Here is a 15,016-nt window from a genome sequence, read left to right on the forward strand (position 1 = left end):
GCGCCTCACAACTTGAGCCGCCTCGGAGAAATCTCCTCCGTGCCTTTCAGTTCCGCGCGGAGGGGTTTCCTGTACGGGCTGCTCCTGCACACACTCAACTTTGCCATCCTCGCCTGCCGTCCGGACACGCCATGGCGTACCATCTTGCCGTCCGGAGGAGGCGGGGGTCCCTGATGGAGGGCACTCTACGCAGGGGTCCTCCCAATATTTGTCGGGGACTTGGCCTGGAGGGTGGTGCACGGAGCAGTGCCGTGCAATAAATTTTTAAGCCGGTTCACGGGCTCCCAGGCCGCCTGCAATTTCTGCGGTCTGGAAGAGTCCGTGTTCCATGTTTTTATTGAGTGCACGAGGTTGCAGCCCCTGTTTTGTTATTTAAAGGGGCTGCTCCTGAAATTCTGGCTGCACTTCAGTCCCACACTCCTGATCTTCGGGCACCCTGTGCGGAGGGGAGCGGGAAGGTCGAAGGACCTCCTCGTAGGACTGCTCTTGGGCACGGCCAAGGGGGCTATCAGCCGGTCCAGGCAGCGGGCGGTCGAGGGAGTCGTTCAGCCAGACTGCCTGCCTCTCTTCCGCGCATACATCCGGTCCAGGGTGTCCTTGGAGATGGAGCACGCGGTGTCCACCGGTACGCTCGCGGCCTTCCGCGAGAGGTGGGCACCGGAGGGACTGGAGTGCATCCAAATTTTAATTTGACTTTATGTTTTTTAAGTTAATTTGTTTTAATTGCCGGTGCTTTTAGTATCCCCCTCCCCTTTTGTAGGGGGCACTTGGAGAAAAATTCAATTCTGTGCCCAAAAAAAAACCAAAAAATAAAAAAAAATAAAAAAGGGCATTGTAAATGTTGGTGTTTCCCCCAGATCGGGGGGCACGGTTTAATGTTTTTTGTTTACTCCTAAAAGAGTTTCATGCACAAGGACCCCCAGGTCCCTCTGCACCACAGCATGTTGTAATTTCTCCCCATTCAAATAATATTCCCTTTTACTGTTTTTTTCCCCCAAGGTGGATGACCTCACACTTTCTGACATTGTATTCCATCTGCCAAACCTTAGCCCATTCGCTTAACCTATCCAAATCTCCTTGTAGCCTCCGAGTCCTCTACACAACCCGCTTTCCCACTAATCTTAATGTCATCTGCAAATTTTGTTGCACTACACTCTGTCCCCTCCTCTAGGTCATCTATGTATATTGTAAACAGTTGTGGTCCCAGCACTGATCCCTGTGGCACACCACTAACCACTGATTTCCAACCGGAAAAGGACCCATTTATCCCGACTCTCTGCTTTCTGTTCGCCAGCCAATTCTCTATCCATGCTAATACATTTCCTCTGACTCCGCGTACCTTTATCTTCTGCAATAACCTTTTGTGTGGCACCTTATCGAATGCCTTTTGGAAATCTAAATACACCACATCCATCGGTACACCTCTATCCACCATGCTCGTTATATCCTCAAAGAATTCCAGTAAGTTAGTTAAACATGATTTCCCTTTCATGAATCCATGCTGCGTCTGCTTGATTGCACTGTTCCTATCCAGATGTCCCGCTATTTCTTCCTTAATGATAGTTTCAAGCATTTTCCCCACTACAGATGTTAAACTAACCGGCCTATAGTTACCTGCCTTTTGCCGGCCCCCTTTTTTAAACAGAGGCGTTACATTAGCTGCTCTCCAATCCGCTGGTACCTCCCAGGGTCCAGAGAATTTTGGTAGATTATAACAAATGCATCTGCTATAACTTCCGCCATCTCTTTTAATACCCTGGGATGCATTTCATAAAAGGTTATTGCACAAGATAAGAGCTCACGGGGTTGGGGGTAATATATTAGCATAGATAGAGGATTGGCTAACTAACAGAAAACAGAGAGTCGGGATAAATAGGTCATTTTCAGGTTGGCAAATTATAACTAGTGGGGTGCCACAGGGATCAGTGCTGGGGCCTCAACTATTCCCAATCTATATTAATGACTTGGATGAAAGGACCAAGTGTAATGTAGCCAAATTTGCTGGTGATACAAAGATAGGTGGGAAAGCAAGTGTGAGGAGGACACAAAGAATCTGCAAAGAGTTATAGATAGGCTAAGTAAGTGGGCAAAATTTTAGCAGTTGGAGTATAATGTGGGAAAATGTGAGGTTATCCACTTTGGTAGGAAAAATAAAAAAGCAAATTATTATTTAACTGGGGAGAGATTACAAAATGCTATGGTAGAGGGATCTGGGGGTCCTTGAACATAAAACACAAAAATCTAGCATGCAGGTACAGCAAGTACTTAGGAAGGCAAATGGAAGGTTGGTCTTTATTGCAAGGGGGATGGAGTATAAAAGCTGCAACTGTACAGGGCATTTGTGAGACCGCACCTGGAATACAACGTACAGTTTTGGTCTCCTTATTTAAGGAGAGATATACTTGCATTGGAGGTAGTTCAAAGGTTCACGAGGTTGATTCCAGAGATGCAGGGGCTGTCTTACGAAGAAAGGTTAAGCAGGTTGGGCCTATACACATTGGAGTTCAGAAGAATGAGAGGTGATCTTATTGAAACATACAAGATTCTGAGGGGGCTTGACAGGGTAAGATGCAGAGAGGATGTTTCCCTCGTGGGGGAATCTGGAACTAGGAGGCATAGTTTCAGAATAAGGGGTCGCCCATTTAGACGGAAATGAGGAGGAATTTCTTCTCTGTGAGGGTCGTGAATCTTTGGAATTCTCTACCTCAGAGAGCGGTGGAGGCTGGGTCATTGAATATATTTAAAGGTGGAGAGAGACAGATTTTTGAACGATAAGTGAGTCAAGGGTTATGGAGAGTGGGCGGGGATGTGGAGTTAAGGCCAAGATCAGATCAGCCATGATCTTATTGAATGGCAGAGCAGGCTCGAGGGGCCTAATGGCCTACTCCTGCTTCTATTTCTTATGTTCTTATGAGTGAACCTTGGAACTTGGATTTTGAAATCAAAAACACAATTTCTAAATTTGCGGACAGCACCAAATTGGGAAGCATAGTCAAGACTGAGGAGGACTGCAACAAATTACAAGACAACGTTAATAAACTTGCAGAATAGACATATAATTGGCAAATGAATTTAAATATAGATAAGTGTGAGGTATTAAAGTTTGGTAAGAAAAACAAGGAGGTCACATATTACTTAGAAAATAAGCGTTTTTATGAAGTGAGAGCTCCTCAGGAAATTGGCTGTAACACTAGATGTGACAAGTATGCACGAGGCATACTGGGCTTGAAATACATTTGCTTAGTGCCACCCATTAGCGCTCGGGCACTAACGGACCGCTAAGCGCTTACCACCCGAATGTCACGCTGTCAGTGCCTCCCGCGATCTTCAGTGGAGGTTTAGTTGGCAGCACTCACACTTAATTTTTCATCAGCTAACAGTTAGCACTGCGCACTCGGCGACATCAAAAATGTGCAGCGTCCACGGTTGCGAACTTGACTGCTTTCGTCTGATGCTACTTCCAACAGGGAAAGCAGACTTCACGGAGAAGCTGCTACAGAGATATGTCCGAGGGGGAGCAGGTGGGAAGTTAAAAAGAACATTTTCCATTAATGCAGCTCTCCTAGATGCTGGACACGGTTGTTTAGCTGCCTTGGCTTTTCCTTAACTTTTCGGCTGGTCCACCTGACCGCCCCTTTAGGCGCTTGGATGCTGGTTTCCTGGCGCCAAAACTTCAGCGGTGCTCCCGCGATAGCACCCCAGGAATCAGGGTTCAGGACTAGCGCCCCAAGAGGAGTGTGGAATGCTTCCCTTACCGCTTCACTCCCCTCTCCTCTTGGGGCGCTAAAAGTGAATATCCTGGTTGGAGGCGGTAAACATCGCCCGGCGCTGAAGTTAGCGACCAGGCTGTGTCACCGCCTCAAACCAGGCTATACTAAATTTTTAGCCCACTATTTTTAAAATAGTTGCTTATAACAAGTGAGAGAATGCACTCTTTTATAAACTCTGGAACATTATAGGCATAGGTGTGTGTCCCATTAAGGCTACAAAATCTATTTGCTATTAAGTAAGCATTGGGTTTATAAAAGTCAATTTAAAAATGGTTAATGTTAAGTAAATACTGAGCAGCTTCATTAATTGAAAGACTGCAGATGTCCTGGCTCTAGAATTTTGCATTCCTGGAGAGTTCTTTAACCTTCTTTTCGAAGTTCAACACAGAAAATGGAGTGCAATAAATAGGAAATGTGCAGTTTACATCACCAAGTATGATGATCCTACTTCAAAACATGGCTATAAACAGTGGGAGTGTCAGAAGCAAGACAAAAATGACTGCCTCAACCACTGTGGAACTGTACTCCAGGAGCACTGAGCATTTAAAACAAATCTTACTGAAATGGTGAATCAGTCATTCTGAAGACAATAGGAAGGAAGAACTATAAAAGAGTAAAGGATAGGGTTTTCTAATACTTTTGCTTGGTCAGTCACAAAGCCAAAGCTGTCCAAAGCCTGCTGAAAAGGTCAGTCACGTCACGTCACAAAAGTTACCGGAAGCAATTCATACAGATAAACATAAAATAGAGGGAAAGTGTTACTAAATCTAATCCAGGGGAAAAAAATGCAATTTGGTTAATGCTCACATGAGGAATGGAGTAAACTAAAGGAAATAATCTCTATTTAGTGTTTTGAACTATTTTTCAAAGTTTACAACACTCTTGCGTTCACAGCCAGCAAGAGATATTCCTTTTTAGTTCTACGAGAGGCAATCCCTACTTAAAAGTATGAAGGCTGCCTCAGCTAGAAGAAAGCTAACCTATCACCACAGGAATTACTGCCAGACCCAATTCAAACATCAGAATTTCCCATTACCTTCCAATACTACACAAATCTGCATCCGAAATACAACATTGTCCATAAATTGTCAGGCTTTTTAGCTGAGGAATGGGGATGGGGAAAAGACAAGTACAGGTATAAAGTTAACAACTCTCATCAGGTACACTTGTTTTTTTTTTAAATCTCAAGTTCCTCTTCATGGGCTGGAAAGCTGAAAACACACAGCCCCAGGAAGCTTGGATTCAATCATTATGGTAATGCAGGACCTATTGTGTGTTAGATTCTAATGCTTAAGTTTTTCTTTGATCTTTATCATCTTATTCCCTCCTCCCTCTTTAGGTTTCCCTGGGACAGTCAGCCACCAGAAATACATGAAAGAACCAAGGGTTACATCTTTTCTGCAGAAAGGCACCTTGTTTTTACCCAACATCTGGGCCATGATCAGTGCATAGAATTTTTGGTAGAAGCCATCATCTTCCTATAAAGCAGTGTAGCACATTGGGGTACCAATATATTCACCGGGTCATCCAGTTTCCACCAGGCTAAGCTGTGACAAGGTTTATGCAGTACGTTTGGAATGTAGCAAGGTAACACGGAGGAAATTCAGAGTCATGACACCATTAACACTTTGAAAAATCCTTAAGAATATTACTTTTAATTGAAGATTAGTAGAATCAATCCCGCCCTGCAGAAGAAACTTCCCATCAACCGATCACATAATGACATTGACTGAATGTGAAAAATCCCAGATCAACGCCACACTCCACCAGGTGAAGGATGTAGTAAGGGGGGGGGGGGGGGGAGAAAGAGGAGGGAGTAGTGAAAACGTAACCAGTGGTCAAAAAATAAAAGGGTTTTTTTTTTTAAGAACACGACCAAACATATATTTCCTAATGTAAACACAAGACAACAATTACCAGTTTATCACCAGTACAAACGAAACATTAACGTACCTATTTGGTTTTTTACTGACTGTCCCTTCTCCACCTCTTCGGCCACTTTTTCCTTGGAGAAAGTCATCACTGTGACACTGTCTTTCTCCACATCTTCATCACTTCTGTCATCGTCATCATCCTCGTCATCATCCTCGTCGCCACTATCATCATTTTCTCCAATATCATTCATGCCTGTGAATTTCTCAAAGTCTTTGATTTTTTGGAATTCAAAATTACATTCTTTCAACTTATTACGTAAAGATTGTGTGTTGTTCTCCTCTTCCCCGTCATCTTCTTCGTCCTCAGTGCTTTCCATGTCCTCAGCTGTTTCTTCATCTAACAATTATGGACATAAAAATGTTAAAAGTTTAAAATAGGTCTACGGCTTCATGCTTTTGTTCACTTAGCAAATATTTTACATAAATCAGAAATATATTTTATGTACACATTGAAAGGATATGTAAAATAATTCAGAATTCCCCATCTAAATGTTTATACCGCATGACCTTGGAATTCCCTTCAGCTTTAAGATTTTGCTAAAGCTGGAGATGAAACTACAACCCTGCAACACCACAAGCTAGCAGCACTCACATGACTTAATTTTTCATCAGCTATACAAATTGAAACCATAAAATGAACCAGATGGCCCAATTTGGTTGGCACTTTGCTGCCAGGTTAAGTTGCTAGGAGGTATATGCATATTTTCAAAATGTAATAGGCACAGTCACGGACACCATCAAATGTTTAAAGCAAACACAGCAAACATTGACAAATAGCTGCGTGAACTGTATAGTATGCAAGGTGGAATCCAAGGAGATTCAATGACATCACTTGAAATATGTTTTCTTTTATTTCCAAGAGCAAGATATACTGGACAACTTCCAAAAGGCAAAGTCACGAGTTGTGTAGCCTTGCGACCGGCAGTTAGTTAATAAAAAAAATAAATTCACAGAGACGCAGAGTGTAGTCACCTCTATTTAAAGTGACTCAAAGTGGAGAATTCCAAGGCAATTGGGACCTTTACAATAATTTTTATTCAATTAAACATCAGCTGCTTACCTTGGCAAGTGAACACTACTCCCATTTACAGGTTATATTTGAAGTCCAAACTACACACAGTTGCCACCCGTATAAATTACATAACTTATTTTTGCAGAATCCAAATACAGCCCATTAAAAATAGAAAACCGCATTTTGGAAATCATTCTACTGTAGCTAAAAATAAAATTGCAAAGTAAAATGTTACTACTTATTTCCTCTGAATCTCTGATAATGGAGGAACATTGTTGTATTTTTGAGCACATACATATTCAAATGAAAAGACTTTTCTGTAACATTTTTACTCTCACTTAAGTTAGAAAATAGAGAAAGCCACAACCATGTGACAACATAAATCAATGACCTACCTATAAACGTGTGATAATATAAAGCATACGAACTGCATAGCTATTACTTGGGATGGATCTGAATCCCAAGTCCTAGGCGTATGGTGTTATTTGGACTGCTTGAAACTATGAAAACGCTGAGGCATATCACCTACCTGATGTGCCAGACAAAGAACCCTCTCCAGCCTCTTGCTGCAATGCCTTTCGCGAGGTTGCCTGCCCAGCATACCTCCTGTCTGTATCAGACAGCAAAACAGAAGCACATTTCCGTAGTTTACTGTCAAATGTGCAGTCATCTTCTCCCTCGTCAAACCGGTCAATGACTTTGGCAATAGTTGCTGTGAAGCAAAGAGAAAACTTTAGTCCTGACATGCACGTGGTTTTAACAGCAAGACGGTATAGCTAGCATGCAAACAGCTCAATCCACTGCAATAAAGACTGCAGGACTGTTTCAATATAAAATTGTTAATGAAGCAATATTCCTTAATTGGCACAAGTGACAGTTATAATTTATTTCTATTGATTTGCTTTAAAGTTTGCTTCCACCCTGCTAAGACTGACATTTTCAAAGTGGGTGGGCTGAGCGGGCTACAGCTGTGTGTTGCTTCCTACCTGCAGTCTGATTCTCCATCAATAGCTGCCCATGGGACAGAAACGCTTGCCTCACCACTATGTCTGACACTTCAGCTAATCGAAGGGAACAGCAGGTTTAGCACTGCACTAAAATAAACTTTAACGGTACCCTAGATACAATATCCAGTGGTCCAATATACCTTTTGTTTCTGAATAAAATGGATCTTTCAATTGCCTACATATGTAAAAAAAAAAGTTTGCTGCAAATTGGTTTGTTGCACAATACAATTACTCTGGATGCTCAAGCTGTACCCAGTGGTCCACACACAGCTCATAATATCCAGGCAACTCAGTCCTTCTTGCACTAATATTTTTTACATTCAGGGCTGTCCTATTTGACTATTTGAATTTCAGCTGCCCAAAGTTTGGCAAAGTGATTTTCTTAGCAGTGTTGGTGGCTAAATTCTCAGGACATGGACAGGTTGGCTGTACCACAGCACAGAAAGTCCAACACACCAGTCAGGAACATGGCAGTAGATTGTGTGAGGTGAGGTGAATGTTTAGGGGTGTGGAGCTGCAGAGAACAATTCCATCTGGCTCAGAGCTGTAAATCAGCAGTTGGGTGAACCAGTGAATCATATGGGAATAACTGGCCAGAGCTCAGTTTCGGAAATAGGGTTCAAAACAGCAAATTTACATGTGGCAGGAAGCAAGCAGTGCATGCAAGACTTTAAAAAAAATATATCTGTCATTTTAATATTAAAACTACTTTCAAATCTAATTTCTCAACATGATATGGTTATCTGTCATGCATGGAATCACAAGTCTATTTAAGGCCCTACTTTTGTATGATACTACTGAGAGAGAGCAAAATGCTTATGGCTATAGTCAATTATGAATGAATCCCCTTCATTTACGACACTACCCTAGGATCATTAAACACTTCTGTACATGAAGTCGCCAGTACTACAGCATACTGTATATTAGACCACAGATATGATAACTAAGCAAGTCGTATCACCTCGATGGAACTACTAATACATACATGTAATTTGACCTCAAATTCTTCAATACAACTGTGAGATGACATTTCTCTTAAAATTAGCACCAGATTACAGTCATCACCAAACTGCGTGGGGTACACGCGCCTCAAAATAATCTCAGTTGAAAAATCCCAAATCTGCCAAGCAGCGATAAAATTATGAATCCTCAAAATAAGACAGTTCCTATGCTTTAAAAGTTGAGACCAGAAGAAATTAAAGACAAGAGTGAAGAGTTTCAATAGCTCGAGCAGCAACAACAAAGTTGAACCAGAAAAGATGTGAACGCAAGAGTAAGGAGCTGCTCATCATGTGACCTACCTTCTTCAGGTGGCCATTTTGTACTGTTCTGCGAGCTACCAAATGGACAAAAAAAAATTAGACCACAAAACATACCCTCACTGGACCATCTTACCACCAGGAGAAGCACGCATATCTCCAACAGGAAACAGATTAAGGTGGAGAAACATATGGAACACACTTAATGCCAAGCTGTTAAATATGAAAGTGTAAGAAACTGAGGAGAATCATAGGTGAAAATGAGCTGCGATTAGGATTAATTTAATATTCAAAATATTTAATTTAATATTCAAATATTCTGTTTAGGGAAGAATAAAAATGTCATTTATTACATTTTGTCAGCATTACTCTTAGCACAGAGGCACTTTAGTGCCTCCCATCTCTTTATTAAAAGTGCCTTCCAAATCTCTCCAGAGAATTTGGTCCACCATCATGAAAATCACATTAGTGGAAATTACAGTTAGAAATTATGACCTGGCACAGCCCCAACTGCCCTATATTTTCATTATGCATTGAAGCTAGTTTCATTTTTAGTTCTGTGACTCACTGGTACTATAAAATATTAGAAAATAAACTACAAACACGTGGCCGTAATGCCAAACAGAAATAGGCTTCCCACATTAACTCCTTCAGAGATCTAATTTGGAAATACTTTGATGTTGTGATATTTAAGCATGCCAGTGAATAACAGAGCTCAATGTATAAAAAGCAAGAGCTCCAACAATTTTTTAAAAATAGCTTTTTGGAGCTTTGGCTGAGACTCCAGTGCAATATTGAGGGCAAGTGGCACTGTCGGAGGTGCCATCTTTCAGGTGGGGCATTAAATCTCGTTTCCGTCTGCCCTCTCAGGTGGACATAAAAGATGCCTTGGCACCAATGTTCCACTAATTAGTTTTTGGGCCACGTGGCCGGTGAGCCCACTTCACAATGCAAAAAAAACGCGCATGACTCAAGACAGATGCTCGGCTGCGCAGTCTAAAGGGAACTTTGCATGACACTATTGGAAAAAAAGCCAGGAGGTTGTGTCCTGGCTAATTATTTATCCCTCCACCAACACAACTAAAGCAGTTAAATTGGTCATTAGTTGGACTGCTGTTTGTGGGACCTTTCTGTGCAAAGATTTTCTGCCGTGTTTCCCTACATTTCAACAGCGGCTACACCAAAAGTAATTAATTGGCTACAAAGCACTTTGGGCATCCTAAGGATGCGAAGGCACTATATAAATGCAAGTTCCTTATTTTTCTTTCTTTTAGTGGAATATAGGGAAAAGCCCCAAAACTGAAATCATTGAAATAAAACAATTATTAACAGTACATATCTCCACATAAATATAAAATTAGGAAACTATCTTCTTCAATTAACACTAAAATAAATCTATAATTTTACACCTATTAGGCCTTAACTGTAAACAATCCACTTACAGGTTTAGTATTGGCACCACAATACAGATCCAACTTTTTTTCAGAAAATCAGATAAGATTAGTTCACCCTTGAGACAACGGCTACTGAGGAAGTTGGAAGATTGCATGAAGGAAAAATTATCCAATCATTTCAATTAAAGGAAAGAACTATTATATAGCATCTCTCACATCCTCAGACATCCCAAAGTGCTTCCACAACAATTTTTTTCAACGTGTAGTCACTGTTGTTATAGAAACGTAGATATTTACAGTGCCGAAGGAGGCCATTTCGGCCGATTGTGTCCGCGCCGGCCGATAAAGAGCCTCATGGCCCTCGATCAGCAGCCCTGAAGATTATATATAAACGTATGAACAATGAACAATGGCGGAAGCGTGAAAAGCAAAAAGCACCCAGCCCAACCAGTCCGCCTCACACAACTGCAACACCCCTTACACAAACATTCTACACTCCACCCCAACCGGAGCCATGCGATCTCCTGGGAGGCAAAAACCCAGGCCAATTTAGGTTGAAAAAAATCTGGGAAAGTTTCTCTCTCATATAGGCAAATACTGCAGCCAATTTGTTCACAGCAAAGCCCCGCACGTAGCAATGAGATTAATGACCAGTTAATCTGGTTTGGTTATATTGGTTGAAGGATAAAAACGAGGAAGATTCCCATGCTCTTCTTTGAAAAATGCGATGGTATCATTTATGTTCACCTGAACTATGACACGACTTGGCTTAATGTCTGATTTGAAATACTGGCACCTCCGACAATGCAGCACTCCCTCAGTATCACATTGAGGTGTCAAACTTAAGATTATGTACTCAAGTCCCTCGTGTGGGTGCTTGAACCCAGAGGAAAGAGCACCATCATTGATGTGCTGGGGGATTGAGCTTGTGACTGGCAAATTAAAGAAAGATTTGCATTTATATAGCGCATTTCACAATCACCGGACATCTCAAAGCGCTTTACAGCCAATTAAGTGTTTTTGGAATGTATTCACTGTTGTAATGTGGGAAAACGCAGCAGCCAACTTGCGCAGAGCAAGCTCCCACAAACAGCAATATGATAATGACCAGATAATCTGTGTTTTGTTATTTTGATTGAGGGATAAATATTGGCCAGAAGACTGAGGATAACTCCCCTGCTCTTTGAAATAATGCCATGGGATCTTTTACGTTCACTTCAGAGAGCAGGCGGAGCCTCGGTCTAACGTCTCAAAAGTGCAGTGATATGCATATGTTTAGGTTTAATGCTGAACATACAAACTCTAATGCATCAATCTGTAAGGTTGATGACCAATGCTGTGAAGCGAGAGCTATAGCAAATTGGATGTATTTATAGGACAATTGACTACAAGACAAAGCATACCATTTTGACCTTGTACAAGACTTTGATTTGGCCTCAGTTACAATACTGTGTCCAGTTTTGGTTTGAGTGATATTGAGGCTTTGGAAAGGTGCAGAGGACGACAAGATAAATACCCAGTTTAAAGCACCTTAGTTACCAAGATAGGCTCAAAGAGCTGCGACTCCACACTTTAAAGAAGCATTGACTTAGAGGCAATTTGATCAAGATTTACGTTTATTTTAACTAAATAGGCTAGGGCGGACCGGGGGTCACAAGTTATGAAAGGCTCGGGTGAGTTTTGGATTGTCTAACAAGGTCAGAGAGGAAATTTCCAGATTTCACCCCCTAATTGGCCTGTGTTTTTCTGTTGTTTCGCTGATACTAGATTACATGGCTTTCAGGTGGAGTGGGAAGTGTATGCATTGTAATGCACAAGGAATTGCAGATTTGTGGTACAGGCTGGATGGACCAGTGGTCTTTTCCTGTCCATCATTGTTGTGTTCGTATTGAGCCACGGGTGACATTTAAGCAGTGTGTGTGAGTGGAAACAGAGGAGGAGAGCTATGCTATAATTTTACCTTTGCTCCAATGCTAAACTAGCATTGCAAATCCAAAACCTAACCAGACTCCACAGCAAATCAACGTGAGGTTGCCCGGACGTTACGGTGCCACATCACTTTGGTACCACAAAATGTGGGGGTCAAACCTGGATTCAGGAGTTATGAGAAATGCACCGAGGGAATACTGTGGATAGGTGAGCTAGATGGACCCATCTACCTGAAACTGTTACTATGTTACAAAGTACTCAGAGGGCTCAGCATGTTTTAGAGGGAATTCTCATTAACTGCTTCAGGTTTTGGGTCACTTGTCCCAATATCTCTAACATAATTTGACACCAAACTACATAATGTTCCAGTGAAGCACCTTGGAACAATTTTTACTACATTAAAGACATTATATAAATGCAAGTTGTTGCTGCAAGCATTTAAATGAAGTAAGGCAAGGAACATAAACACTGGCATAGACCAGTTGGGCCGAATGGCCTGTTTCTGTGCTGTACATTCCATGCAAATGTTTTAACTATTAGGGCGAGAGCTGTGCCCACGCCCGTATCTGGCTCTCATGGTTGAGATTGTTACACAATTCCAGCCAGGCGAATATAAACGTTGCTGGAAAGCGACAGACCATTTGGGGGGGGGGGGGGGGGGGTCGGTCATTGTAAATGCGGCCCGAGGCCGGAGCGGTGACCCTTCCTAAGGGTTACAGCTGGGGCTGGCTGGCTGCTTCAAACTAACAGGGCTCAGACTGAGGCAGGCTCGCAAACTCTATGTTGAACGGCGCAAAACTTTCAGCAGGATGCAGGTATTAAAGGAATATGCATTTAAATCAACACAAAAAACCCCCCAAAGAAATCAGAAGCGAACAAGCCGCAATTAATGACGTCGCAAGTCGCAACTCGCAACGTTTAAAGTTGCCTTGTTAAGCCGGGTCCGGCTGTCGAGCCTGAACCAGGCCCCGAGCCCTCACTCCCTGGCGGTGCCGCCGCCGGCAGGCTCTGAGGTCGGGCTAGGAAACATTGACTTATAACGGTAGAGGACGAACTCCTCTAGCCAGTGAGTGAACACGCTTCGATCGCAGGCACCGTTACCTTCATCCTGCTCGTCCTCCGGGTCTTTAAAGGTCGGTAACGGGTTTAATAAGTCCTCCAACTGCTGCGAGATGGGCGCCGCCATCTTAGCCCAAACCTTCAGCGCCAATGGAGCCTATTCAGGATGACGTACACAGACTTCCGGCCCCCAATCACAACCCCGACTTCCGGCTCTGCCTGACACACAGTGCTGATCACTTTCCATTGTAGTAAGCTTTCTATTTTAAAATGTTCTGCTTGCTCAACATTCTTCCCATTGCAATAAGCGTTTTGGGGGAAACAATAATTTTTTGGCTTTCTTTCTGAATAAGGAGCTGCATAATTGTGATCATAAGTTTAACAAGGTTTGTAGGATATTACGTTTTTCGGATTCTATTGCACTAAAGAATTCTAGCCTTAAAACATGAACAATGTCTTATTTCTGGAAAATACAGCAACCGACATCTGTTTAGGATTCTAATAAAATTGGCGTGCAATCATTTTGCCCCTATTTCTCCACTCGCATGGGTCATGGCTTTAAGTTTCCTGACGTTGAGACTTTTGGTGTATAGACAACCAAGGAGACTTTATTAATATTCAATCACTGTGAAACCACAATAGAATTATGTCCAGGAAGATATTAACAATGATTATTTCAATACATACATGTGATGCATAAAGTGAAAACTTACAAATATAATATTGTATTTGTGCTTCGAGTTATTTTCCACCATAACGTCATATATTTTGTAAGAATCATGGTTACTATTATCATATTAAAATATTCATGATCGGTGAATAAATATGATTGAAAATCTATTGCCGCATCTTTCGACGTTAAATATATTTATTTTAACTCATTTTTAATTAATTTAACCAATTGGATTAAATGAATATTAAATTATGAAATACAATTGGTTTAATAAAATTCTTTTAAAATGAATAATATTGTACTCACAGAAAATATAAATTTAGCTTTATATTAGGCCGTACGGAGAACGATTAGAGGACATGCAAAATACAATAGAATTCTATTAAAATGTACAGAATACTTAGGATACACAGAGACAAAAGTAGTTTGTTCTATTGGTGCGAAACCTTTAATGAAAAAATAAGGAATTCGCTTGTGTCAAAATTGTATTCGGGAAGATTGAAGGGCACTTTGCAATTCAAGTATATAGAAAAAGTACAATAAACTACAGCAGTGGAATCTGGCGTCCGAAAAAGTGAAATCGACCGGACTCCTATGGCGTTATGGGTGAAATTCTTTCCTAACACGGTGTTGGAACTTATATTTCTGCGAAGAGCTATTTCAAGCCGGCGTTCCTTAATATTTTCAAATCACATTTCACGTGCCAAAATTAAAAATTCAACAACTGATTTTTTTGCAAGGGAAGTGGATGCTGAATATCATACTTTAAGTAATATTCCGTGTATTTGTACATTTCTTAAATCACAGCTTCCAACTCCTTTGGAAACCTGTATAGAAAACGTTTTACAGATGCTATGTGAAAGATGGAAAACACTGGTTAGATGTACTTCAATGGTTAAAAATTGATACAGAAAATGAACGGTGCTGATTTACTTGGGAGGAAAGTTTAGGTGTTGCACTTAAGTTACATCTATGATGT

The 15,016-nt window shown here is 41.4% G+C and overlaps 1 protein-coding gene across 1 annotated transcript in view; it reads right to left on the minus strand.

Annotated features, from left to right (window-relative positions):
• aatf (apoptosis antagonizing transcription factor) overlaps nt 1–13,515 on the minus strand; it is a 104,297-nt gene extending 90,782 nt beyond the window's left edge. The window contains exons 1-3 of the mRNA XM_070858087.1: nt 13,407–13,515; nt 7,246–7,428; nt 5,724–6,041 (exon numbers count right to left, since the gene is read on the minus strand). Coding sequence (XP_070714188.1) covers nt 5,724–6,041; nt 7,246–7,428; nt 13,407–13,491 — 586 coding nt within the window. The 5' untranslated portion in view covers nt 13,492–13,515. The remainder of the gene's footprint in view (nt 1–5,723; nt 6,042–7,245; nt 7,429–13,406) is intronic.
• Between the last annotated feature and the right edge of the window lie 1,501 nt (nt 13,516–15,016).

This window comes from Pristiophorus japonicus, chromosome 16 (genome assembly GCF_044704955.1).
Source record: "Pristiophorus japonicus isolate sPriJap1 chromosome 16, sPriJap1.hap1, whole genome shotgun sequence".
Classification (NCBI taxonomy): domain Eukaryota; kingdom Metazoa; phylum Chordata; class Chondrichthyes; family Pristiophoridae; genus Pristiophorus; species Pristiophorus japonicus.